Source organism: Tachypleus tridentatus, chromosome 11 (genome assembly GCF_004210375.1).
Source record: "Tachypleus tridentatus isolate NWPU-2018 chromosome 11, ASM421037v1, whole genome shotgun sequence".
NCBI lineage: Eukaryota > Metazoa > Arthropoda > Merostomata > Xiphosura > Limulidae > Tachypleus > Tachypleus tridentatus.
Genome location: NC_134835.1, coordinates 87,758,931 through 87,786,491, shown reverse-complemented (window position 1 = coordinate 87,786,491; position 27,561 = coordinate 87,758,931). Strand labels below are relative to the sequence as shown.

The following is a 27,561-nucleotide window of genomic DNA, read 5'->3' as shown; positions in this document are numbered from 1 at the left end:
TCTCCACCAATAGGAGCATAACATACTCACGTTAAACATGTAAATCCCTCTCTGCACTTCTCCCAAACTACACTTTGAAGTTTGGCAGAAGATGAAAGCACCAGAAAAATGTGGGGAGGAAGAGTGGGAAGTGAGAGTGAAGAGAAATATCTATTGGAAATACATTTTCAGCACAAGAAAATTTTAACTTCTGATATGGTATTTTCTTCCACTCACAATATTAGCTAGAATCCAACACTGATTAGTGGAAGGGACCTGTGCAAGAGAAGAGCAGATATAACCCCCAAAAGTGTCCAAAGTATACCTCTGCAATTGAGAGAGTCAGATTGGAAGATCTGAAGAAAGGAACTGCATCATTTCTGACCAGATATACTCTTCTTACATCCATACAGAGTGAAGAAAAAGGATAGGAGCACATCCAAGTGGGAGATTATCAAGAAAGGATAAGTATTTAAACCGTTAAACAGAAATATACAAGTCAATCCTTCATAGTAGAAAAGTGGGTAAACAAAGGATGAGTCCTATGATGTACAGTGGTTAGGGCATGATGGACCATACTCAGTAAGTCAACTACATCTAAACCTCATGCTAATGGGAACAGACATCCAAGCAGGGGAATGATGAAAATCATATAATTTTTACCACACATCTCAGAGACTAGATGGAATCTAGAACTGCTTCAACTCTGGGGCATGACTCAAGTTATTTTAGAAATATCTTGATCCAAGAACCTGACATCTGGCATTGAAAGGATATCTATGTAAGCAAAATCTATTTTCCCAACAGAGAAACTGACCAGAACCATCCAGTAAGCATTGAAATCCTCAGACAAAGGTACACAAGCGATAGCAAAAAGAGATAATTGGAAGAATTCCCCTAATCTTCACTGTGACCCACAGCATGAGGAGTACAACTGAGAGAGGAAGGTAGACAACCTTGAACATGCATGAGGACTTATGATGATTGGTTCACTCTAAATCCAAATTACAGCTGCAGAGTACCAATATCCATGTAGGGATGGGATGAAGGCTCCCAATAAAGGGGTGGACTGCAGTTCGAAGTTTCATACTGTAATAATTGTATAATGCATATTGAGGACATCAAGACATCTATACTAGCAGAACACTACTGCCTTACTCTGTACTGAATGGTATTGTCTTTTTTGTGTGTGGAACAAATTCAGCAAGGTACTTTCATGGTAGACCACCCCAGCAGCTTAGAACTGATTCCTATAGTCTACTTGAAGAAAGAGGGGTGAAAATGCATAGGAGAGTCTGGAGGAATGTCATCACTTGAGACAGTGTGTTGAGTGATCCTGAAACCCTATTTTGAAAAGCAAACCATCCCAATTTATTCAATCAAGGTACAGTAGATATGAACAGCTAACCTCTTTTGTTTGACCCAGGAAGTCTATGGGTGGTAGGTCCATAAAAAGCAAGTTTATAAAGCAAACATCATAAGGTTATTCATCTTCGAGTGATAATGTGAAACATCCCATCTTAATGGTAAGCACTCTGAAGCCATGGAACGGAAAGTGTAAGTCAATATGGCATTAAAGTTAAGCTTTTGAATTGTAGAATACCTGGCCAGGCATCACTTGCCATAGAGAAGAATTTATCTAATAAAAGTGTGAAGGACTAATCCCTGAAATAAAAGAAAGTGTTAATATAAACTTACCCAGTCTTAGAGTTGCACTGTAACTTGAGGAACAGTTACAAGTGGAAGAAAAAAACCCAAGGAAGCCAAAACGATGTATATGATGTAAATAATGGAAGATTAGTATGTTAAATGTAGTCTACGTGTCCGATTGCAGAATTTCCTCCAATAGGCGACAAAGACAAGAAAGAAGGAAAAAGGAAAAGTGTTGAATTTGATGAAAAGTTACTCTGAATGTGTGGGAAGGGAATAATGAGAAATAAGCTAAGTTAATCAAGCAATGAACCAAATTAGTGAGAATAGATCTCAAGACGATGAATATTTCCATGGGATAAAGAGCTGGGAACAAAACCACAGAAGTAAGTTGTGTGAGCAGTATAGCAGAAAAGGGCCCACACTGGACATAGAAGTCTATCAGAATGAGGATGAGGGTAGATATGAGAGATAGAGGGAAAAGAAATAGATTAAAAAGGAAGAGGTACCCTCACAAGCCAACGAGGATTTGGGAGGAAGGGATGATCTGGATAAAGGAGAAGAGAGGTATGGTAATAAAATGTTTGTATGATGTCGATGGCAAACAAGTCAGACTGTCAGTGACAACATGCCAAGAGAAGGAAATACACTTTAAGGGAAAGGTGAAACACAGAACACAAAGAAAGAGGTTTGGATGAAGGTGAAGTAAAGGAATGAAGGATATATTAACATTCCAGTCTGGAAGAGTAGGTCTTTGGGGAGAGCAACAATTCCAGAAAGAACAGATTAATATGGTAAGAACTGGTGAAGTAAAGAGTCTACAGTAACAACAAAGACTAAAGGTATGGGATAAAGGTGCTTGATATATTAACACTAGAATCGAGGAAACCAAGGACCCGTGATTAAAAAACTACATCAGAAATTTACACATACCAGCCATGCTAAGTTGAGTAGCTGGAAATCCTCTAGCATGGAACCATGTGTGAAAGACTTTCTACTTCCATTGATATACATTCATGAAAGAAAGATGAATAAACTGAACTAAATGTAAATCTCTGCAACTGGAGAAACCTGATCTTCTAGTGATGACTGAACTGGCCAGTAGGAAGCTATGAGAAGAACCTGGCACGGAGTGATATGGACAACAGAAATAAGCCAATGAAGAAATCGGATAGGAAGATAAACTTATAGCATTTTGTGAGACCAATCTTGACTGAAGTCAACTGATAGCTAAAGTCTGCAAATGAGGCACTGGGGACCAAAAGAGGGGTAATTTGTGATTGTAGCGGCAAATGTATTGGTGTGAAGAAAACCCCACAAATTACAAAGCCGTCAAAAAACAAGAGGACTGAGGGACCACTCCATTGAATGTATCTTATTGAGGTGGGAAAGACAATCTGCTATGAGATTAAAAGTGCCCAGAACATGCTATGTGATTAACCCTTTCATTAAATGTTAGGTGGAATCCACCCTGCTCATAACCATGAAGGTAATCATAAGAATAATTATACTAAATGTTAACTTTAAAAATGTTTATTCACTTCCTTGCATAACAAAGAGATAGAATCTCACACTGATAAGGCCAGTGCATATAAGTAAGTTATAAAAATGAACTCCTTTCTGAAAATATAGCCCAAAAAAACCAAAATTATAATGTATGTTACCTACTATAAGGGGTGATAATGCTTACTGGGTGATCACTTGGTAGGAGACAGCATCCATCTCAAGGAGTATTCTTCACCCAATATGTGTGGTATAGCAAAGTGTATTGTCAAAATAACCTTTCACAGTGCTAAAGTATCACATAAATGGTCAGAATGTAATATTGCTCAATTGAATTATATTTCAGATGGTTGGTTGGGCATGACTGTGTAGTGTGTTTAAAGCAACAAGTCAGTCCATACCATATTAGAGAAATATTTAAGTGAGATGTCTTATACAAGAATCAAGTGCAAGGAAAAATATATATCACACCTGCATCCGAAGGAGCACACAAGGTTCATTCATTTGATCTAATGAATCAAATAAATAGGATTTATTTATTAATCCTAATTAATAAAATTAGGAAAATAATTTTTTCCTAAATAGGAAAATAGCTGATCCATAATGTAGTGTAATTGTTTGTACTACACTTTCAGGTACTGCTCCAACCCTAATTTTCAATGAAAACTGTATCTTCTTGGTTACAATTCTAGTGGGATTACACCAACCCAGTGGGTAACTCTCCACATCTACCTTTCCATCTTCTTTTGACTAAGAAATCAAGGGTTCTTCGTTACTTTACTAGAATAAAACAGGAGGAAGGAATTTGTGAGAAGAGAAGAATGCTAGAGAGGAGCTCAGACTAAAGTAATCATCACCTTTGCATAAAGTCTAACATTGATATATTGTGAAATTTGTTAACAAGAAAATGAATGGCAGATATTAGCCAGGTGTTGTTGTTTTTCTGCAAAATACAGAATGAGAGAAAATACACACACACACACACACACACTGATGAAGCAGTCATGCAGTAAACCATTTCTCAACAGTAAGCACTGAGCAGAGACAGATGAGCTAAACAGTTTCTATTATTCCTTCACTTACTGCAGATTCTAAGAGAGAGAGAAGTATTCCTCATGAGACTTCACTAGCCAGTTGGTGGGCTTATTATCGCATTGAATTATAATAACAGAAATGAAAGAACTGTAAAAAAATACACAAACAACAATTCACAAATGAATTGAAAATGACAACTGGAGGAAGATAAAACCCAGGATAGAGGAAACCACAATATATTGTAAGTTATGTGTTGGAGATAATGCACATCTTTCCTTGCAAGCTCTCATGCAGGGGTTGTCAAAAGATAGAAGTAAGAAAAGCTATGAGATGACAAACTTGATGTGAAAAGATGCAAAAAATATGAATAGTGTTGTCACCCATCAAAGAATAAACTAGTTAGATGAGAGACATAGCCCAACTGTTCAAAGTAAAAGAGGATAAGTCACCAGAGAAAAATAAATCTCACTTTAACAAAATATATTGTCTGCAGGTTTCTGCCAATACTTGTGTTAACTCTTTTGATGGATAACAGATGTTTCTCAATATTAGTATGTTTTAGCACAAAGCCAAACAACAAGCTATTTGCACTCTATCTATCAGTAGGAAATAAACCATGTATCTGAGCATTGTAAGTCAATTAACTTACCACTTACCTACTCGAGGGAAGGTATTTCTCCTCAGTTTCCCTGGAAAGGTACAGTATGAGTGACATAATGTCCTAAGAGGACAAAAGAGAAGAATGGGGTCAATCAAGTTCTTTTGAAGAAATAAGTACATTAACTTCAGGACTCAGCTTGTGAATCAAAAGGCTATTATATACTTTGTTCAGCATTGGTCATTATGATGATTTTAAACAACTTAAAATGAGTGATAATCACTTATTCTAAGGGCATGTTGTAATACACTTGACTTTGTATGTGATCTGAAGTTGCATATTCTTTTATATGTGTTAATAATTTCCGTTTTTGTCAGCTCAAGATTATCATAAAGAAACAATGTAACATATATGTCTGGGAGAAGATTGAAGAAGGCAAATGCCATAAAGTAAGGCATCTTAATAATGCAAATCTCAGAAACAAAGAAGCTAAGTTAACTGGAATACAAAAGAACAAGAAAATCGGGATAAAGTTAGAATAAAAGATATTTGCAAGTCTCCCTAGTAAAACTGACAGTATCATGATGTAAGGCCTTCAAAAAAGGGTGAAATATGGATGAATAGTAAAGAAGTTGAGTAAGTAAGTGATGAAGAGTGAGAGTGAGAAAGTAAATGAAAGTATCCTCAAGCTGAAAGAATGGACTTAAATAATGAAACCTAATGCAACAACATAACCTTTAATAATGAAATAAAAAGAACTGAAGAAAGAGAAAACAAAAGATGCATACCTGTGTAATTTTGGCAGTGACTGTTTGTTTTTTTTTCATTTAAGCACAAAGCAACACAATGGAATATCTGTGCTCATCACAGGTATCACACCCAATTTATAGCATTATAAGCCTTCAGATTTACAACTGAGGAGGCTTCAAGCAGTGAAGAACAAAGGTGAAATTACCTGATACACTGTTGGGATGAAGAAAGTAAGAGAAAAAGCAGGCATAGAAACAACAATGATAAAACTTGTTGAAAAACAGATAAGGTTCTGTTGAAATAACTAAAGCAGAAAGTTGAAAATCCTGTATTTGACACAAATTTGGAAACAGTCACTTGATGTACAATAGTAGCGACATTACTAACTACCAGAGTGCCTTCAGTTACCATTCAGTATTAGGTGACTTTTGTGGAGGAGTGATAGAATCTTAGGAGATGCCAGAAATATGTAGACTTGAACTTGTAATCCAGATGATCCATAAAATTGATACCTTATTTTAAATAAAAACTGGCCTGGTGATGTTGATGGTGCATGAGCTTACATCATTTACCTAGGGGCAACATTAAAGATAACTTAACAAAATATATGTTGGGACAAAACAAGAGGCAGTATTATTGTAAAAAAGAATTATCACAGAATGGGAGACACATCCCAAACTTATGAATATCATTAAAAGAAAAACTCAAATTGAAGATAATTTAAATCAATATCACTGCACAACAATATTTTGGAAAACTTTTGCTTCCTGAAATGTTTTTGCTGATTCTGACAAGTACCTGGTGGGTAAGCACAAATATAGTTTTGGTTTTGCTTCATCATGTATGAACTCTGAGAAATAGACAGTTAACTGTTTCCCGTACTTAATTGTGTTTATATTTATAAAATGCCATTAAGTTCAACATAATTAAAAGTGTTTTGCTCCTGATTTTCATTTGTATTCAATGTCTGGTGCCTCACATTGTAGTGTCCAACAGTAGTCAGCAAGCATTGACAGATTCCAGTTGCCCCGATATCGTTTTTCCATTGTAGCAAAACTGAAGATTTCGATGAAACGGTACGTGATGGGCAAATTTGGATGTGATTTTCGTGATCAGCAGCCAAACATCTATAAGGAACACCCAACAGTGTTGAAGAAGCAAAAACTTTGTTGTGCAGTGTATTCTTACTCAAATGTTTAAAATTTTGAATTGTTATTTCTCACAATCAAGAAAATTAAAGAATGATAATGAAAGTTTTAAATAATAAGCTCAAAAGAAGCCTTTAATTCCTAAGAAAACACACATGAACACAACTCTGCTAAGAAAAAACGAGTCTTTGTTTTTATTCAAATGCTAGTACTCATGAGGGTTACTGCTCTAATATTGGTGGAAGGCTAAAGTCCGATAATAATAGCATTAACACAAATCAACGTGTATTACTGGTTTAGTACATGTTAATATGTGTTAGGCTAGGATTTTGCTGAAGACGTAGAGTACGTGCAAAAATTTCTGTGGCAGCAGTGTGTAACAGACTGTTGTTGTGCAATGGGGAATGCAAATGTTTCTTAACTGAAAATTTATATTTTTTTTCTAAAAATATATAAATCCTAACTAATATGCGATGGAAAATTCAAAAACTAAATAAAATGACACCTTTATGCCATTAAAAATAAAAATTTTGTCCAGATTGAACTACGTTCAGTTTTGAAACAAAAATCACAGTGAAAACGTTTAATTACCTGCTGGTAGCATTCATGTTTGTTGAAGCAATACTTCTATTAAGAGTTCCTTCATCAATCTTGGCTTCAATGTCCTTGTAGCTTGTTACTAAACACGACTGCAAGCCTTCAGCTGAAAAATCAAATATTTGTATTTAATTCAGTATGTATATATATAATGCTACTATGCAAAATGGCCCGGCATGGCTAAGCGTGTTGAGGCGTGCGACTCGTAATCTGAGGGTTGCGGGTTTGCATCCCCGTCGCGCCAAACATGCTCGCCCTTTCAGCGGTGGGGACGTTATAATGTGGCGGTCAATCCCACTATTCGTTGGTGAGAGAGTAGCCCAAGAATTGGCGGTGAGTGGTGATGACTAGCTGCCTTCCCTCAAGTCTTACACTGCTAAATTAGGGACGGCTAGCACAGATAGCCCTCGAGTATCTTTGTGCGAAATTAAAAAAACAAACAAGATAAATTATGCAAAAAAACTACTTCCATAATAATACTATGCAAAAAAAAACATACGTCCACTAAATAATTCACAGTCTAAGTAGAATTATTGAAATGACATTATTCTTTATAACTTAATATCATTACAGTTGTTTGTTGTTTTTTGAATTAAGCACAAAGCTACACAATGGGCTATCTGTGATTTGCCCACCATGGGTATCGAAACTCGGTTTTTAGCGTTTTAACTCCGCAGACATACCGCTGAGCTACCGGGGGGCATCACTACAGAAAAATCTGGAACTACACAATGCTGCACAAAACAAAAAAAAATCGTTTTTCATTAATGCACATACAAATGCTTCAGTTCTGTAGCTAATAAATGCTTTGACTTCAAAGTAATAGTTTAAATAGCCACAGAACTATTTTTGTAGGTTTTTAATTTGAACAATATTCCTTCTGAGTAACGTACCCATTTATTACTCACCAAATACATTTCACAAAAATATTTTGTGAAAACCTATAGACTATATAGACCTATTTAAATAAGAAGTTGAAACCAAACATTTTTTTTTTACCGCTGTACAAACTTAATGACAAAAGCCTGAAACATCGTTTCATTCTGTAAAAGTGAATGATTTGCAAGATCATATAAAGCAAAATAGAGAGCTGAAGTACAACATAAAAAGAAACAAATTCAGAAGACTAACATTGTTAAACTGAATTGCGAATGAAAGATTTTTTAACTCCCAAATAGTGTGCGTCACAACTAATAAGAATAAATATTTAATTAAATCATAGTAATAAGCATTATTTTCTACTCTAAACATTGAACTTATTGAGAAGCAAAACACTGCTGGTCAAAATCTTAAGGCCAATGAACATAAAAAAAAAAATATGCAATTTGTGTTGCTAGACTCAACCACTTATTTGAGCAGAGCTTCGAAAGATGAAAATAAGAAAAGGGAAAATAAAAATAAAAACTTTTTTAGCATTTAATAGGGAAAATGTGAACATTATAAAATTAGCATAAATACTAGCTGGTCAAAAGTTTAAGATCATACCAAAAAGAAGTCCTAAACAGAGTAGGAAATGGCCAACAAGACGTCTCAGTAATGAGTTGCACGGCCGTCACTGCGAATAACTTTAAACATTCGCTTTGGCATGGTCGATATAAGCGTTTGCAGAAGGCTGGCTGGAATATTATTCCAAGTGGCGAAGATGGCTTCACGAAGACCATGCACTGTTTGGAATTGACGTCCATTTCTATAGACTTCCCTTGCCATCTACTCCCAAACATTTTCAATGGGGTTCAGTTAGGGCGAACACGCTGGATGGTCCAAAAGAATCACGTTATTCGCCATGAAAAAGTCCTTTGTCCTGTGGGCATTGTGGATTGCAGCATTGTCCTGCTGAAAGATCCAGTCATTTCCACAGAAGCGAGGGCCTTCAGTCAATAAAGATGCTCTCTCCAACATGCCAATGTAGCCAGCTGCTGTTTGACGCCCCTGTATAACCTGAAGCTCCATTGTTCCATGGAAGAAGCAAGCATTCCAGATCATGATGAAACCTCCTACACTGTGTCGTGTAGGAAATGTTTCCAGTGGGATATTTTTATCGTGCCAGTAACGTTGGAAGCCATCTGGACCATCCAGGTTAATGTTTTTCTCATCAGAGAACAAAACGTTCTTCCACGTTTCTACGTCCCATGTTTGGTGCTTCTCAGCAAAGTTTAACCGAGCTGTTTCGTAGTGTGGAAGGAGGCGTGGCCTTTGAAAACGTTTATGGTTTTTAAAGCCTTTATCTCGTAGATGCCGTCTTATTGTTCTTCTCTTCCTTCGTCCGCAAGAGCCTTAAACTGTTTCGAAGATTGGCTGGTGTCCTCCTGCTTAACGCCGGCGAAAATTGCTTGTGCCGACCACTTGAAATTCTCATTCCGTATCCCTCAGGATCTTTTAAGAAATTTGCACCAGCAGTTTTACTATGCCCAATCTCACCAGCGATGGTACGTTGAGAGAGACCTTGCTTTTGGAGTTCGACAATTCTGCCACGTTCAAACTCTGTCAACATTTTAGCCTTTGCCATGTTTTTACCCAATGTAACACAGGAGATGTCAGTGGGAGTTGTTGACAACGCTAATGCTTGAACACAAATGACTAAATTTCGTTACGTGCTTACCGATTAACGTTTCATTTCACTATAGTCTTAAACTTTTGACCAACTATTATTTAGGCTAATTTCATAGTGTTCCCATTTTCCATATTAAATGCTTAAAAAGTTTTTTATTTTTATTTTCCCTTTTCTTATTTTCATCTTTCGAAGCTCTACTCAAATAAGGTGTTGAGTCTAACAACACAAAATGCATATTTTTTTCTTTATGTTCATTGGCCTTAAGATTTTTGCCAGCAGTGTATCAGAAAAAAAAGTTAACTATAATGTTGTATATGTAGCCCCACGGATATCTCACCATAGAATCCTTTTTTAGGATGTTCTCTAACTTTTAAGTGTTTCTTCTTATTTCCATCAGCTCCAAGTAGGTCTTTAGCCACCTCATTGTAGATTTCCAACATACTGAAGCGAACCTATAGATCAAAATGCTTATTAAGACACCTTGTACACAGAGAAAGCGTTATAAAATTGCTATTCTACATATATTTTTTGAAGCTGCATACATATAATTTAGGTCTGAATGCAGTTAATTTTATTGTGTCATCAAGTTTACTATCAGAATGGAATACATTTGTTTTCAACTCACCTAATTTTCATAACGCATTTTTTTTTTACTTAAAAATACTCACAAAATAACAAATTACAAAACCAAATAATTAATTGTAGGAAAACATACAACTATAATCACAGGCAAGCACTTCTGGACAGTTGGTTGCTAATTAAAATCTAGCAATATATGTAACTAAAACATATGATAAACCTGTATTTATAATTACCAAATGACAGAAAAAATACTTTAAACATATCTAAATAGAACTGTTACTGAATCATAAAACCTGAAAATATCTAAAAATTATTACTGAGAAACAGAACCTGCAATAAATCTACAGAAATATATTACACCCCTTTTAGTGAATAAAATACTGACAATAAATCTAATAAAATGTTTAGTAATCTACTTATTGAATAATAGAATCTGACAACTAATTTACTAAAAATAAAAAAAAAACACTTGTTCCTAAATAATAGAACCTGACAATATATTTACTAAATGTGAATAAAAATACCTCTTACTAAATAACAGGACTTTACAGTAAACTCAATAAAATAGTCAAAAGTTTTGAAAATAGTTATTGAATACAAGAAAATAATCGTAAACCCACTAAAATATTTAAAAATTTTGTTGCCGAATAACAGAACTCAAAAATAAATCTACAAAAGAAAATCTAGAAACCTATGTTATTGAATAGCAGAACATGACAATAAATATACAAAAAAATCTAGAAATCCTTGTTACCATAGGATAAAAACTTACAATACAAGTGCAAGAAATTATCTCAAATCTTGCTACTGAATAACAGAAGATGATAATAAATTAAAATGTTTTAAAAACTCAGTTATTAAATTACAAAACCAATTACAAACCTCTATAAGATATTCAGATATCTTACACAATATAGACAAACTGTACTAAAACACTACATTACTGAATAGTAGAGCTTTAAGAATAACCTAAACATATTGAATAGCAGGATTTTTACCAAGCATACATAAAAATCCTGTGTCTTGAGAATTTTTCAGATCACCACTTTCATCAATCAAGTTATTTACTCTTTTACATTATGCTCTCAAGAATAATTATAACGAAAACTTCTAAATTGATAAGTAGGTTATTTAACCAAAGTAAAAAAAAACCTTTTAAAATCTGTAGTAAATACATTCCTATATTGTATACATATACTTTTTGAAAAGACAGGGAAATATTACAAAAATATCTGTTAGATATGTTCAGGAGATTTAATTAATAACTAATAAATGCACTTATCTGTATCTACCAAACAACTACTTTTTGTCTGAACATTGGTACTTAAGGTATCACTTTTATATCAATCTACTTGCCAACTGAAGATTATTTGAAAAATCTAATAAAAAAAGAAAATTCTGAGAAAAAAACTTAAATGATTCTCTTAACGTTTTGAGAAAAAACAAAAACTAAAAACAGTCTTAAAAATTACAAATTTATTATAAGTATTCTGTTATGTTACATAAATCTCAAAACCATAGTGAAGGTAACCTCAAATTCTGTGAGATCTCCACTGCTTTTCTTTTCTTCAATTCCTTGAAACATCTCTTCACAAAACAAAGGCACAATACCTGATGGATGATAAGAATAAAATATTTCTCATTACACAAGAGCCATATAACAACATTAAAGCTTTTACCCATGTCAATTTACTTGATGCAAAACTAATCCACATGAATGTTTTTAGTGTTTAGACAACTTGTTATTAGACCTTTGGCTGTTACAAAAATCTATTGTAAGTAAAGTAGCACCAAATTATTAAGTTAAAAATAAGTCAAAAGAAGATTTTAGTAAACAGCCATCTACTTTTCATAAATATTTTAAAACTGATATGACAAAAAGTTATTCAGATTTTTCTTACCATAAAATGCAAGTAATGGATAAGACAATGGTGATTCTTTCTTTAAAAATACAAAGTGATGAAAATTTCAGTATTGAAATAAACATATAGAACCTGCCTTGTCATGTGTCTATTACTAGTTCTTACCTTAAATTATCATGAAAACAATAATAATTTCATCTATATTTTTAAACAGTGCTGTCTTTAATATATTTTCAGTTGCAAATCATAATAATAATCATCAACTCAAACTAATTAATATGCGTGTCTTGAAATTTTCGAACATATTTCCATCTTTTATGTTATAAAGCTTATACATCAGTAGTTCAGTAGTGCTGTGACAGATAAAAAACAAAAGACTGTTATAATGTACTGGTATAAGTTGATGAATGCTTGAAAGGATCAGCAGTGAGTCACATGTGGTAGCATCCCTAACAAGTTACCAATTAGAAACTAGCAGTAATAGTAACAAAAACCATTATAATTATATAGGTACGAAGTTGCATTGTACAAGTAAAGCTACATATAACAAGTATGAGCTACTACTGGAAAGTAAAACAAACTAAAGTGTTTGTTTTGTTTTTTTGAATTTTGCACAAAGCTACATGAGAGCTATCTGCACTAGCCATCCCTAATTTAGCAATATAAGACTAGAAGGAAGGCAGCTAGTCATCACCACCCACTGCCAACACTTGGGCTACTCTTTTATCAACGAATAGTAGGATTGACCGTCACATTATAATGCCCCCACTGTACCAAACTGCTGTTTGGTGTGACAGGGATTCGAACTCACAACTCTCCGACTACGAGTTAAATGACTTAACCACCTGGCCATGCTGGGCACAAACTAAAGTGAACTGGTATGGCTTGATGTAAGTGGAACATTTAAACTATAAATTATAGATAACCTGTGTAAATTAGTGCTGCTGGTTTTTTTTCACTTTATTATATTATTTCTGTTACTTAAAGCTAAGGCTATACTTAATTCAGCACAAAGACATAAAAATTTATCTGTTAAATCATAACTTTAACAGCATTATATTTACAATACGCCAGAAGCAAACAACTTTTAGTTTGTTAGCTCTTGTACATTTATTACTACTAACATTACTATTTACAATATATCAAAACACATACTTTTGGTATCAATTTATTTATCTTGCACCAAAAATAACAAGATTTCATTTGCTAATTTTTACATCTGCTAACATTAGATCAAAATCCCCCTCCATCCTTGGAAAGAACAACAACAACACACAAAAAATGTTTTGTTTGGTAACTCATTACTTTGTTAAATGTTTTGTTAACAAAGTACGATCAAAAGTTGTATTGACAGGATTAATAACTACTTTAACTTAAAATTTTAACATACAACTAATGAAATAATTTTTAAATCTAATACCTTAGTTACCTTTATTAACACCATATCCAACCACTGAGTAAGACTTTCCTGAACCTGTTTGTCCATAAGCAAATAATGTTGAATTATATCCTTCCCATGCATTGTTCAGGACACTTCTTCCAAGATCTTCATATACCCTGGCCTTTACAATTCAAAATACAGTATTTCATGAAAAAGTTTACAAACCATGCAACTTCTCCAATAACTAACATCATGTTTAGTTGGATTATAATTTATAACCTGTTGGTTATATTGTTTACTTACTTTTCGCCCTTGACATTTGTTTTTAAATCAATATTCTCAGATAAAGTTAACTTTAAATGGCTATCAAAAACAAAATTTGCAGAACGTCAGATTGTAAACTTGTGTCTTATTTTAAACGGTTAATTGAAAATCGTCATTTAATGTTAATAACTATTATCAGAAAACAGCAATTTTATTGTAGCTGTATGCTACAAAAGTAAGCATATTTACTCTACAATATCAGGTGTTGTCTATGACACCTAATTTACCTCTTCCATGTCAGGCTTTTTTTTTTAAATGAGCAAGAAAAAGTTCATTTTTTTATATGTTACATATCTATGTTTATACGTGAGCTATATTATTTCAAAGCAACCTCCAGTAAAGAATAGGAATGCTTTTGTCCAGTGTTTATGATACATAATTCAGAATAAAACCGATAGAGAGCAGCACAAAAAGCATTTCTAATGCCGTTTAGCGAGCTCTGATTGTTAAATAGTTTTTGAAGCATGAAAGACGCCCGCCTTTTGTTGGACAAATTATGGAAAGGGTTAAGGGAAACTTCCAGAAAAACCATAAAAGTTATAACCACTTTCACCTCTAACAGAATTCTTTATAGAGAATGTCATGTGAGCTGTATGTATGGATGCTAGCAATGAACGAAGATCATCTAGATCTTAATCTAATTGAGTTTGGATAGGATCGTTATAAGGTGGCTAAGACTCTCTTTCTTCCTTTCTTTTATGCTTTGTGTTGACCAGCCAGTAGTGCCACTCGAGATAATTTAAATGATTACTGTGGATTTATCTTTCTGTGGGTTAGCGGTATGTTTACAGATTTACAACGCTTAATATTGTGGTTCAATTTCCATTGAACAGAATACAGCAGATAGTCTAGTTTGGTTCTGTTCTAAAACAAACAAAGAAGTATTGTGAATGTGCAAGTGTACAACAATATTTAAGGACTGGGTGTAACGGTTCAGTAAATCAGCTCTCCCGTAATGTATTTTACACGTATAGAAAAACAAAAGCATCTGCAATAACAAATGTTCTAAAGTAGTGAAAACCACACTTACGAGAGTTAAGAAGAGTCTGGCAATGAGGAAACTGCTGAATGACAGCTTTTGTCTTTTAATTTCTACCTCACACAAGCTATAATTTCACATTTATCGTGAATCAGTGGTAAACATATAGTTAAGGTTATTTTACGTATTTCAGATAGGAAGAGTGTTATAACATTGGCGACTGTTTGTTGTTTTATCTAGACCGATGAGTTAATTTGGCATTATGTAGTACAGGACTAGAAATACACCTAGTGTAAAATGGTATAAGTATGGCTTGTTTCTTATAGATACACATGTGTATATACAAGGCAGTTGACAACTGATTATTATGAACAATTACACGCTTAATTTTTGTTTTGGTGATCAATATATTTTAAAATGAAATGGTTAAGAGTAATATCCAACATCAAATCCCTATAATATAAGTAAGAGATGAAATCAAACCAGGTATAAGTGTGCTTAAACCTTGAAAAAATATTGGCAATAAATGCACCTCAATTGTATTTCAATATCACTAAATGAGCTCCTCACCCCTGAAAACTTCGAAATAGGCATCAAAATCATAGTAATATGCCAATTTTAAGCAGAGGTAGTGACATAATCTATTGTTTTTGCCATAGTGGCCGCCATATTGGATTAAAGACTGATCCAAATGCAGTGAAATAATATAAGGTTGAAATCGGGAACATAGAAAGCCCAGATCTACAAACAAAGTTTGTTATGTCATCTCATAGAAACTAAGAGATGGGCAAATATGTGTTTCAGGAACCATGTTGGCCGCCATTTTGAATATATAAAAATACTTAATGATGCCAAAGCAGTAAATCAAGATTCGGGATCAGAACATGCGAACTTAATAAAAACCATAAAAGAAACACTTGATGGATGCTAATTCCATGTCCAACCCATCTATTAGTGGGCTATATGATATTAAACAAAAAACAAACAAATAAGATAAAGAACGATCGTAAAGATTGGAATAGGCAAGAGACAAGTTGAAAACAAATTTTCCTTTATTTAATAAAATTGAAAGAATTATTAAACTTTTAAAGTAAAACCTAATGAAAGGACAACTCAGATTAATATGATTACTAACATTAAAAGAAAAAAAAGAGTAACACTCACTTGGTCAGCAAATTTTCTACCATTTGGATGACTATCGTTCGCAGTGCAATAGCCATTGTCTTGTTCTATATAACCGTCGTGTGACCAATAACTAAAGTCATAAGCAAATTTTTTGGGTTCTTCGTTTGGAGTGTCCGGGTTAGAGAGAAAAGTTGTAGCATCTTCCATAGAAACAATACTCTTGGCATTTCGCTGTTTTTCACGTGCATTGTGAGTTTAGTTAAGATTTAACTATTTTATCTCATAAAATATCGTAAATGAATTGATGCCTGATCATCTAAACGTAATTTCATTTCACTAACAATAATTACTATTCGTATTTAAATTAACTTTCTTTATATACTGTTAACTAAATCAATACAAGCAAGTAATAGTTGTTATAAAAATATTATTTAACCACTGTACAACAAGTTCTAGAAATATTGTTTAGAAAACATATGTAATAATCATACCAAAGACAAAAAAAGAAGCTGACATAAGTCTAGAGATAGTCCATTGTGTAGCTTTGCGATTAACTAAAAACAAACAAATATAAGCGTAAAAATAAATACAAATTTTTATTCATACATATTGGAATTTTGTTTACTGGTAATGAACTGTTATTTTCAACATTAACTCTAATTAGCTGTTAGAGTATATTGAAATCGCGTATATATAAAACTAAGAGAGGAATCGAGAGAATTATAATGTCACAATTTCAAATGAGACCAAAACCCTAGTATATTTTACAATCCTATATCACCTACTTCAGTAATCATTCCTAATATATATGTAATAAAGGAACGTAAATCTCAATTCATGCTGGCTTGTACAAATCTGTGTACCACCCTTGATATAAATATTACCTTAATCGAACAGGGCATACGCTCATTTTACAAATATATTTTTCTCATATTGTTTGAGTTGTACGAATTACAATACTGATGTTATGTGTGCACGATACCCTATTACTCTTGTTGTTATGAAATACAAGCAATGCCACACTAGTATAAATGGGTCACTCAGATTTCATTATAAAGACAAAGAAAGTACTTCTTACTTGAAACATGACTAGAATAAATTTAAGGAGAACAAAAAAATTGTTTAACAGAACATAGAGACAGACGTATTACTATTTTCTGTAGTAAGTGTTTTTTTCTAAACCTATAATGGTAGATATAGTTCTACTGGATAACCTTTTGTAGGCTTTAACGAGAAGAATCCCCAATCACCTTTGCACAGTTCTTATAATGGCATTTAAAAATATGTAATCTTCTAAGACAAATCATAAAATTGACGATGTGGTAAGAACAACTGGATGAAGAATTAAGACATTTACCATCAGTAAGAGTGTGAGAATCCACTATGTGATACTTTATCTGATACTTGTTTTGCTGCACATATGTTCTTCAAATGATTACTCACATCGTTTTGTTACAACTGGTGTGGTCTTTAATTATTGAATATATCTGTCCTGAAGCAGATACAAATTTATTTCTGTCCAGGTGATTTTCAAAACACTGTGCTCCAGAAGGGTTTGTTTTTTTTAATTTCGCGCAAAGCTACACGAGGGCTATCTGCACTAGTTTGTTTGTTTTAAATACGGCACGCCATGGCCAAGCGTGTTAAGACGTGCGACTCGTAATCTGAGGGTCGCGAGTTCGCATCCCCGTCGCGCCAAACATGCTCGTCTTTTCAGCCGTTGGGGCGATATAAAGTGATGGTCAATCCCACTATTCGTTGGTAAAAGAGTAGCCCAAGAGTTGGCGGTGGGTGGTGATGACTAGCTGCCTTCCCTCTAGTCTTACACTGCTAAATTAGGGACGGCTAGCGCAGGTAGTCCTCGTGTAGCTTTGCGCGAAATTCAAAAAAAACAAACAAACAATGTTTTAAATTTCGCGCAAAGCTACTCGAGGGATATCTCAGTGAATTACTTTGACGTTATTCTTTCTACGAGGACACTAAATATCTTAGCTGTAAGGTATCATGTTGTACCTGGTGTGAGGCCAATCAAGAAACAACAGCTAGCTAGTTAAAGCGATGAGTGACAATATCAACTCAGAATTAATTTGTTCGTCGTAGACCTGGATCGTTTGTTTGTTTTGAATTTCGTGCAAAGCTACTCGAGGGCTGTCTGCGCTAGCCGTTCCTAATTTAGCAATGTAAGACTAGTCATCACCACCCACCGCCAACTGTTGGGCTACTCTTTTACCAACGAATAGTGGGAATGACCGTCACATTATAACGCTCTCACAGCTGAAAGGGCGAGCATTTTGGGGCGACCGGGATTCGAACCCGCGACCCTCGGATTATGAGTCGAACGTCTTAACACGCTTGGCCATGCCGGGCCAAGCTTCAGGAGGGACATCAATACCATGCACAACAAATACTTGAATTTTATACTTCAATTTATATCACAATTAACTGAGCACATCTTGGGCACGTAATTCATTTGGCATGTCTGTTGCCAATTAACCTGATGTGCAGTCTTAAATATCTAGAGCTTGTTAATTTGGTTTGCTCAAGGATACACCAGAAGTGGAACGTGGAGGAGGAAAATAGTACGGATAATTTATGTTAGTTTCACAGCCATCTAAATGGTGATCATCAGGTATAGAATTTAAAATAATAGCAGCATAAATGGATCTTTTACAAATGACAATGATCCTCAGATTAGAGTCGAGCGCCTTAACCACCTGGCCATGCTGGGCCGTATTATATTTCACGACGTTATATCTGCACCCTGAGAAAGGAGAAAAATAAAGTTCTCCGTGACAGGAAACGGAGGTGAAACAGGAAAATCCTACTGCAAATCCTATTCATATTGCAATTCTGCATACACACAGGATAAAAAGTTCGCGAAGTTAGGGATTGCACATCGCGTAATAAAACGTTTTTCCGGTATAATATAAGCATGAGTGCCGTTATAGTATGATAACGAAAATAGTAGTGTTGACACTAAAATCTGATGAAATATTTTTGCTTGTTTAGTTTTAAGCATAAAGCTACACAATGGTTTATTTGCACTGTGCCCACAATGAGTAATGAATACTTGAGGAGGCTTGATGCAAGATACCAAAACTGAGCTAAAATTGTACTTGTTATTCCATTGTTTACTCATAATTATTTCATTCAAACTTAAATGATTGTGATCAAAATTTACACTATGCATCAAGCAATTTAGTGAAAACTATAATATTGTGATCCAGAAATTTAAAATGTGTTTTCTACTGAGATTCTGAATAGAGACTCTACTAATATGTGTTAGGCTTTTTCTGATAAACGCTCGAGCTGGAGCAGTGATCATATGAGTTTAGTGAATAAATATCTTGAAAAAGAAGTTTTCACTTCTCTCATTTCTGATTTTGGTTACTGATTTGATTTTTTTGACAAAGTTCAATGATTTAATTGAATTGCTAGGGAGCTTGTCAGTAGTTTTCCTTTTGAATAGCTCAAACATATTGCAATTTCTTTTGAAATTTCAACAGACAAACCGCACATCCCCAGAAGTTTAATAAGTGAAATGGCTCCTTTTGCTCCATCTGCTGTTTCAATGAACCTTAGCTGTGGTGTTGAAACCATCTGTCATTTCTGTAAACGCAGAGAAAGATATACCTATTAGTAAAGGAGAGTACAAAGACTTTAACTGCTTACAGGAAAGATACTGGGATATTAAGTAGCAGCTGAGCTCCCTCCTTATTTCCTCACCAGCAACATCATAAGCAGATGGTTATATCACACAAAGAACAGAAAAATATGATCCACTTATACTGAGATTGAACATGAAGATGATATCTCCACTTTGGTTTAGATCATTTGTTCAGTGATTCTTCTTTTACTCTCTCTTTTTGTAAATAGAAAGATCAGCATATTTTTTTTTTCCTCTTCTGCCCGATGAATGTATTATTCTAACGGTGTCTTCAGCATCATAATTTGCAACTTTGACTTGTTTATCAATCAATAATTAACAATTTCAGTGTATCAATTATCAATATATTCTATGCACTTTTTGAGTGCAAGATGATTGGTGATTTTTATAGCTTGTCAGGTCAAATCACAGCAGCATAAGGAAATGTTATTAGATCTAGTTGGTTTAGATGTTGTTAGTGTATACCAGAGTCATACCATTCTCTCTGAAAAATATAACTTGTCATTATCTTATGGGACAATTACATTACCTTTCTGTTGAAGTGTAAGCTTATAATAATTCTTCTCGCATACTTAGTGGTGTTTACTGGATAAAGTTGTGTTTTATATTACATTGTGTGATATCCTGTGTAGATGTGTGACTTTAAATTAGTACATCTAACAGCATTTACAGTCATTTGTCTTCACTTATCTTCTAGGTATATTTGCTTGTAATATTGACTTTTATGTAGCCACAATGAAAGAACTCTTATGCAATCAATAACCTAACGGGGCTATTTGGTCTATGTGGTGGACATACGAGCTCTCATGAAGCAACAACGAAAATACTCCTATTCCATCAATAGCCAAATAGTTCAGAGCTACAGCAAGCATCTCATTTCTATTGCTCTTGCTATGTATCTGTGCATCTTTTCATATGTATCATCAGTACAGTTAGAGTAATAAACTGAAAATGGTGTTTTTACCACATAGCTGACAAACTGAGTGACAAACAGTGGCCACACAGATGTTATAATCTCCTGCATCCTACCATACATTTGGGCTGACAAACCCAAAAATTGTATTTCGGGCTTTTTTCACTTTGGAAACTCAGAGAAGGTTATCATCTACTTCCATTCTTCTACCGGAATAACTTATGTCAGAGATATAATATTTTTGATGCCCAAGCAGTGTTACATGAACTCACCAGGAAGCCATCCAAAAGTTATTAACCAGAATATTTTGTCACTTAGCTGAAATAGTTTTGTTTATTTTATTCAGTGATCTTTCCCTTTCTCTCTTTACATAATGAGCAAATATATAAATAATAGTAATACTGAACAGTCAAATAAAATGAACTGAAAGTTGAGACTGATAAACAGTGTGCCCCCACCACAATGTGGGTCCTATTTTTGCAATCACCTCTAAACCTAGGGAACATTTTATATCCTATCTTTTTTATTAGTGCAGCGTTTTTGATTTTCTTTTAGGCTTGTTTATGCTTATAGCAAATTATATATATATAACTTTTATATTTTATACCATGCTGCATATTTCTCACTTTTTTAAACATATCACAATTTTAGTACTGTGTATCTTTGTATTTAAACGTTTGATTTTGTTAGGTATTTAATTTCGTATACGAAATCTGGTTGAGACTCTGCACATAATTTATTCTGAGTTGTGAGTTTGAAATAGTGTTATATTTATGTTACCGTTAGCTTCAGGACAAGCCTAAGATAAAGGAAAGGAATGTTGTAGTGTGCAAATATTAGATATATTTTCTCCTATAGTAGGTATTTCTACTTTACGAAGTCCTTAACTTTTCCTATTTGTGGAACACACAAAATCTGCTTAAGACCGTGTACCAAATCAAGCCTGAGCTGTCACATCTTGTGGCTTGACTGACGAAGGAATGTATCTGTTGTTTCACGCGATAGTTGCACTGTGTGCTGCTGATCTAATTTACCTTAGATACCTTTTGCGACTATTACATTGAACAGACATATTTCGGAATGTTGGTGTCTATTTTTTCATTGGTCAGCTGCAGAGTGAAAGAATGTGTTTGTGAGTGCAAGTTTCGATGCTTTTCGAAAGAAAGTCATTCTAATGTTTGAGAAAAACAAACTCGTTTCTTTTCTGAAAGGGTTAAGATTTGTTGTGTGAGTTAATTTTACTTAACCTTGCAAAACATTATGTTTTTCTCTTCATCACCAGTTAATAGTCCATTACAATGATAAGCAAACTTTTAGATTTTTATCCGCAGCATAGTGGTTCATAGAAAGGCTCTGATTTTTTCGAGTACAAATTTTTAGTTCATAGCTCCGTCATCTCTTGACCGATTTGAGACATAATTACAGTTTTGGACCCAGGAGGTTAAATCCTTTAGATTGATGTATTTGACTTCGTACCAGGTCTCATAAATTAATTTACTCTAATCCTTAAAGAATTTCAATTTGAGGGTAGGCTGGTAGAAATCTTAATGAATAATAAAATCGAATCAAGTGTGCTCTCGCCCCACACTTAGTATTACTGGTTTACAAAAAAAAGTAATAACGAGGAAAAAAGAAAGGTCCTATATATTAATTTACTTATTCCTGCGTAAAAGAATTTCAAGTGTCACGGCTATTGAGAATTCCCTCTTGTTTTTTATAAAATAAAGCATTTTATGGTATTCAAAGTTCAACATTATGACTTGTATCTTTCAATGAACTTTCAACAAATTCCTACAATTCTTGTTCCACATACTAAATAAACAACCCCTTTGATTTTGCGAAGATCAGTTATATTCTTGAATTACCATAAGTGGAACTCTTGTAGAAAAAAAATCTTAAAATATTTTTCAAATAACGTCTGTTGTTTATAATACCCATGAAAATAGTATTCAGTTGTAATTCTGCTTATACAATGATAATATATAATAATATAATATTAAATGATAACGGGAGATCTTTTGGTTCATCTAGGACAGGGGTTCCCAACCTTTTGGCACTCGCGACTTGAAAATGTAATTGATGAAATAAAATTAATGTTATCCCAAGCTACTTCTAACAAGGCTACGCGACTCCCCTGCCAAGGCTTTGCGACCCCTTGGGGGGTCGCGAACCACCGGTTGGGAACCCCTGATCTAGGAGGTCCTATCTACTAAATTAAACCAAAGCAAAAAACTCAAAGTCAGTCTTTGTCATTTAAATTTTTATTAAGTTTTTTCTTAAATCTCTTAAATTAACTGCCTCCAACACATTTGAAGACAAACCATTGTGTTAGAGAAACAAAGTTGTCTTAGCTGAAAATAATTCTTAATCTATTACGGTTTATGCTTGTATTTCCTAGCCTTACCATTCTCACCATTAAATACGAAAATAATATGATGCATCAACATGCTCAATTCTCTGAACAATCTAAAACGTCTTAATCAGATTCTCTTTAACTTTTTTTTTGTTTCAAGGGAAAACAAGTTCAGATATCTTTAACTGCTCTCCTATGATAAACTTTTCAAATCAGGTATCATTCTAGTAGCCATTCTCTGAAACCTTTCTAACATTTCAATACTATTTCTGAAGTAAGAAGCCAAAACTGAACATATTATTTCAAAGGTAGCCTAACTAATGACCTATAAGATGACATTATCACTTCTTTAGTCTTAGAAATGGGATAATAATTAATATTATCCCATTTCAGAGTGGTCTTACCAATGACATTATCATCTCTTTAGTCCTATCCTAATTCTAAGCAAGATTGATTTCGTTAAGTGCTAAATCTTATTAACAGAAAACATTGATCCAAAAGTGGACAACAGATAAGATAATTCACGATCCTTTACCATGTATAGCCTATGAATAATTTTTCTATTGCATAATATCTTATCAATAACGAATTCAACAAAATCTACATGTATATGAACAATAATTCTCAAATATCGTTACTTGTCGATACAGGTAAGCTCATTTAGTTACTAAAACTTAACGTCACCATGACAACATCAGGAAATTCAATCAAATTTTGTAGTGTCTCTAATCAATTCCTTTCCCAGTAGCTTAGACGGCTTCAAAACGTGTCTGTCATTACTTCAATCAATAAACGAGTATGCAAACATAGACGTTTAAAAGATAAAGTCCTTGAAAGGCAAATTATTGTTTCTACTCCTATTTATGTTTCTTTACGTAACACTTAAAATGACCTTTAAATTTAACTTAGAGAAATTTTTACGGCCTGGCATAACCAGGTGGTTAAGGCAGTCGACTCGTAATCTGAGTGTCACGGATTCGATTCCTCGTCACACCAAACACGCTCGCCCTTTCAGCCGTGGAGGCGTTATAATGTGACGGTCAATCCTACTATATTCGTTGGTTAAAGAGTAGCCCAAGAATTGGCGGTGGGTGGTGATGACTAGCTGCCTTCCCTCTAGTCTTACACTGCAAAATTACGGACGGCTAGCACAGATAGCCTTCGTGTAGCTTTGCGCGAAATTCAAAACAAACCAAGCACATTTTTACCCTTCAGAAAACGTACCGAAAAAAATATATACACTGATATTCATTCTTTCTCGGTAATATTGAATGTTGAGTATTTTTTAAAGAAAAAATATTACAAAAGAGGGTTAGTTTTGAACACAAATCTGTTTATAAATGTCAAGAACAAAACTATGAAACGTACTAGGTGTTTAGGTTTACAGAACGTCCAAGACATTAAGAGTCACATGACCTAGTAAACAGTCGCACAACCTGTATACCGATTGATATAAACTTTAAGATGTTTGGACACAATGAATCCTCAATATCAGTTACTCTAATGTTCGTAAATAAAAAATCAAATAGTAATTGCATAATAAAAATCAAATTAATCACAGTAGCTCTTAACTTTACATATGTATACAGATGTTGAGCCAGCTATATTAGAATTAATTTGAAACATCATCACCACGTTAAACTTCGTATTCTTTCATCCCATAATGCTCTGTTTGACGACGTTTCACCTCCACAATAATCATGGGAATAGTTTTATTTTCATCATATGGCTGTTATATCCAAAACGCAACACTCCTGCTTCATTTAAACTAGTCTTACATTATTAAAATGTTTCATTCATTTTTCCTAAAGCATACAGCATTATTTGAGAAGAAAATAAGCATATGATATACAATACTAATCTTGCAATAACATAATAAACCTGCTTGAGTTTTAAACATTCAACTTTTGCAGTACACTTTATAGCAGGAACATTACAATGATGTTGAAAGTACTAGCCATCAAAGGTGCCAAAAGAAAATCTATAACTTTTTTTTTTTTATAAATGTGTCGATATTCAGGCCTTGTATATGTGTATGTTTTAAAATTTGCGCTAAGCTGCTTGAGAACTATCTGTGATAGCCGTCCTTAATTTAGCAGTGATAGAATAGAGGGAAGATAACTAGTCAACTATTTGGCTATTCTTTTACCAACGAAAAGTGGGATTGAATGTCACATTATAACGCCCTTTCAGCCTTGGGGCGTTTAAATTTTTAAACATTAAGCATTTTTAAATTTAAATTTCAGGCCATTCCAGGCCAGAAATTCAGATTAATGGCTTATTAGACAGATAACGTAAATACGTACAGGTTGCATACAGAAAGATGCTTCCTCTGGTTTAGCTGCAAGTTCAGTGTCTTATAACTTTAAAATTTGAGTTTCAATACCCGTGGTTAACACAGAACAAATAGCCCATTCTATTTAAAACCAACAAATAATACAGGAAGACATTAGTGAAATTACAGATAAATAGAGGAATAAGTAAACAAACAAATATATCTATAGAAGTAAATCAAAAGATGATTTCTTAAAGCAGTAGATGAGTTAGTTCAAAACACATTTATGTTCTAAGCTTTAACCGATATACCCAATATTGCTTTGGTTATTCACGCACTTTTTCTACAGTCTTAATCATGGTACCATGTCTTTTAGAAACTTTCCGTCAAAAACTTGTGTTCACACATGTTATACTAGTTTTTGTAATACAGAAACGACCATTATGGCTTCTGTAACAGAATTTGAGTCTCGCACGAATGTGATATATCTTTCGTTCAATAAGAACTAACGTATTTTATATTATCGGTTCTAAGGAGCTGTATCCTTTGCTATTATTATAATTCATAACCATTTGTCCTTTTGAATATCGTGGTGCAAAAAGGCATGACTCGACAGCTCGGTTCCCGTCATATTATGTGGTTCGAATTTTCACGATTTTTATTTCAATTTAATATTCTACGGAACATTTTGATAAGTTTTGTTGCTGTTGTTGTCAGAAGTCTTCCGTTAACTTACGTTTGCCCAATGTTCGATCATTAATCAAACACAAAACCATAAGATGCATTTGTTCTATTTAACTGTATAAGAGAACGTTCCCGAAAATCACTTTCAGTAAACTAAGTTTTTGTTTCATTAAATGTTCTTGAAACAAAACTATATTTATCAGAAAAAGAAATTATTTCATTTTATTCCAATAAATAAAATGATCTGCCATAAAATAATGTTCTTTTTTATCAGTTTATATAATTGTGCCTATGATATTTTTCACTAAAAATTTAAATAATCAGTTCTCGCTAGTATAATTAATTTTTAATGCGAAATCACGTTTTCTGCTTTATTTTTATTTTAGCATACGATATACGTGAAGTGATATCTATATGTATGTTGTATGGTGCAAAAATAAAATATCGAAATATTACAAAACAAATACAATCAAACTAAAAAAATAAAATCAATTTTGTTAATATAGGCAAAGTATTAAAAGCATATAAATAAAAACAAAATTATTCAAAAAACTATTTCCTCGTTATTTAACGCTAAAACATCTAACAAAATTCTAGTCTATATTTTTATTATATTAATAAAATTTTCAAACACTGAGTTTAAAAACAAGTAATTAAGTTCCTATACTTATATTTACATCCAGCCTTTAGCATGAGTGAAATCAGTGAAAAGTAGGCAAATAGACATAAACAAACAAAGTTGCTTTCTAAAACTTTCTATTACACTGATTGTCAAGGGAAAAGCTGAATTATGAGCTATTTTCACTGTGCTCAATGTAGGAATGAAACTCTGAATTCAATACCATAAGCCCTCCAGCTTGCAGCTGAGACACTTGAAGATTTTTATTATAAGTCGGATATTCGAAGGAAAGAAAAACAGTTTTCAGAAACTAGCAATTATATTAAATCTTTTTGTCAATACTTACTTGTTAAAATTACGCAAATTTAGATAAAAATTATTAAAGGTTATTAATATTTTACCCTTAATTTTAACTAATAAGCGAGAAACTCAAACAATAATAAGCGTAAAATCTAACCAATTTAGGTTGCATATTTGTTCAAGGGCTATTTAGTATATTTAAAACCAAATCCGAAGTTTTGTAAAGCGTAAAATGCTTTTATAAAATTTATTCTAGAATATGAAAAACATCATTGGCACATCTCTGTTTTTTATATTGGACTATGTGATGGCTCTATGGACAAACATTTTTTTAGTTACTATGTAATAAGTCCCCCGGTGGGACAGTAGTCTGTTTACAGACTTCCAACGTTAAAATCTGGGTTTATATTCTCCGCAGCGGACACAGCGGATAACCTTGTGTGATTTTGCTCTAAAACAAATAAACAAACTATGTAATAAATGAAGAAATATAATAAATATAGTTATCATAGGTATTTTTTTTTACACAGAAACATTTTCTTCCACAAACAATATACAGTATAAATAACGTTGACGAAATCCATAAAATCATAGCTAGTCTAAAAAATACAAAGTAGAAATTGGTAGTTTTGAAATATACTCTTATTTATGGCTCGTTATTTCGTTTGTTAAATTACGAACATTCT

At 33.5% G+C, this 27,561-nt stretch overlaps 1 protein-coding gene across 4 annotated transcripts in view; it reads right to left on the bottom strand.

Annotated features, from left to right (window-relative positions):
• LOC143232701 (kinesin-like protein KIF28) overlaps positions 1–16,307 on the bottom strand; it is a 66,615-nt gene extending 50,308 nt beyond the window's left edge. For 3 of the 4 annotated variants that reach the window (XM_076468444.1, XM_076468442.1, XM_076468443.1), the window contains exons 1-5: positions 16,104–16,307; positions 13,685–13,817; positions 11,925–12,004; positions 10,149–10,263; positions 7,255–7,366 (exon numbers count right to left, since the gene is read on the bottom strand). In XM_076468444.1, coding sequence (XP_076324559.1) covers positions 7,255–7,366; positions 10,149–10,263; positions 11,925–12,004; positions 13,685–13,817; positions 16,104–16,271 — 608 coding nt within the window. In that variant the 5' untranslated portion in view covers positions 16,272–16,307. Of the gene's footprint in view, positions 1–7,254; positions 7,367–10,148; positions 10,264–11,924; positions 12,005–13,684; positions 13,818–14,187; positions 14,322–16,103 lie in introns of those variants that run through there. The other variant, XM_076468445.1, reaches the window with a different exon arrangement.
• Positions 16,308–27,561: the final 11,254 nt, after the last annotated feature.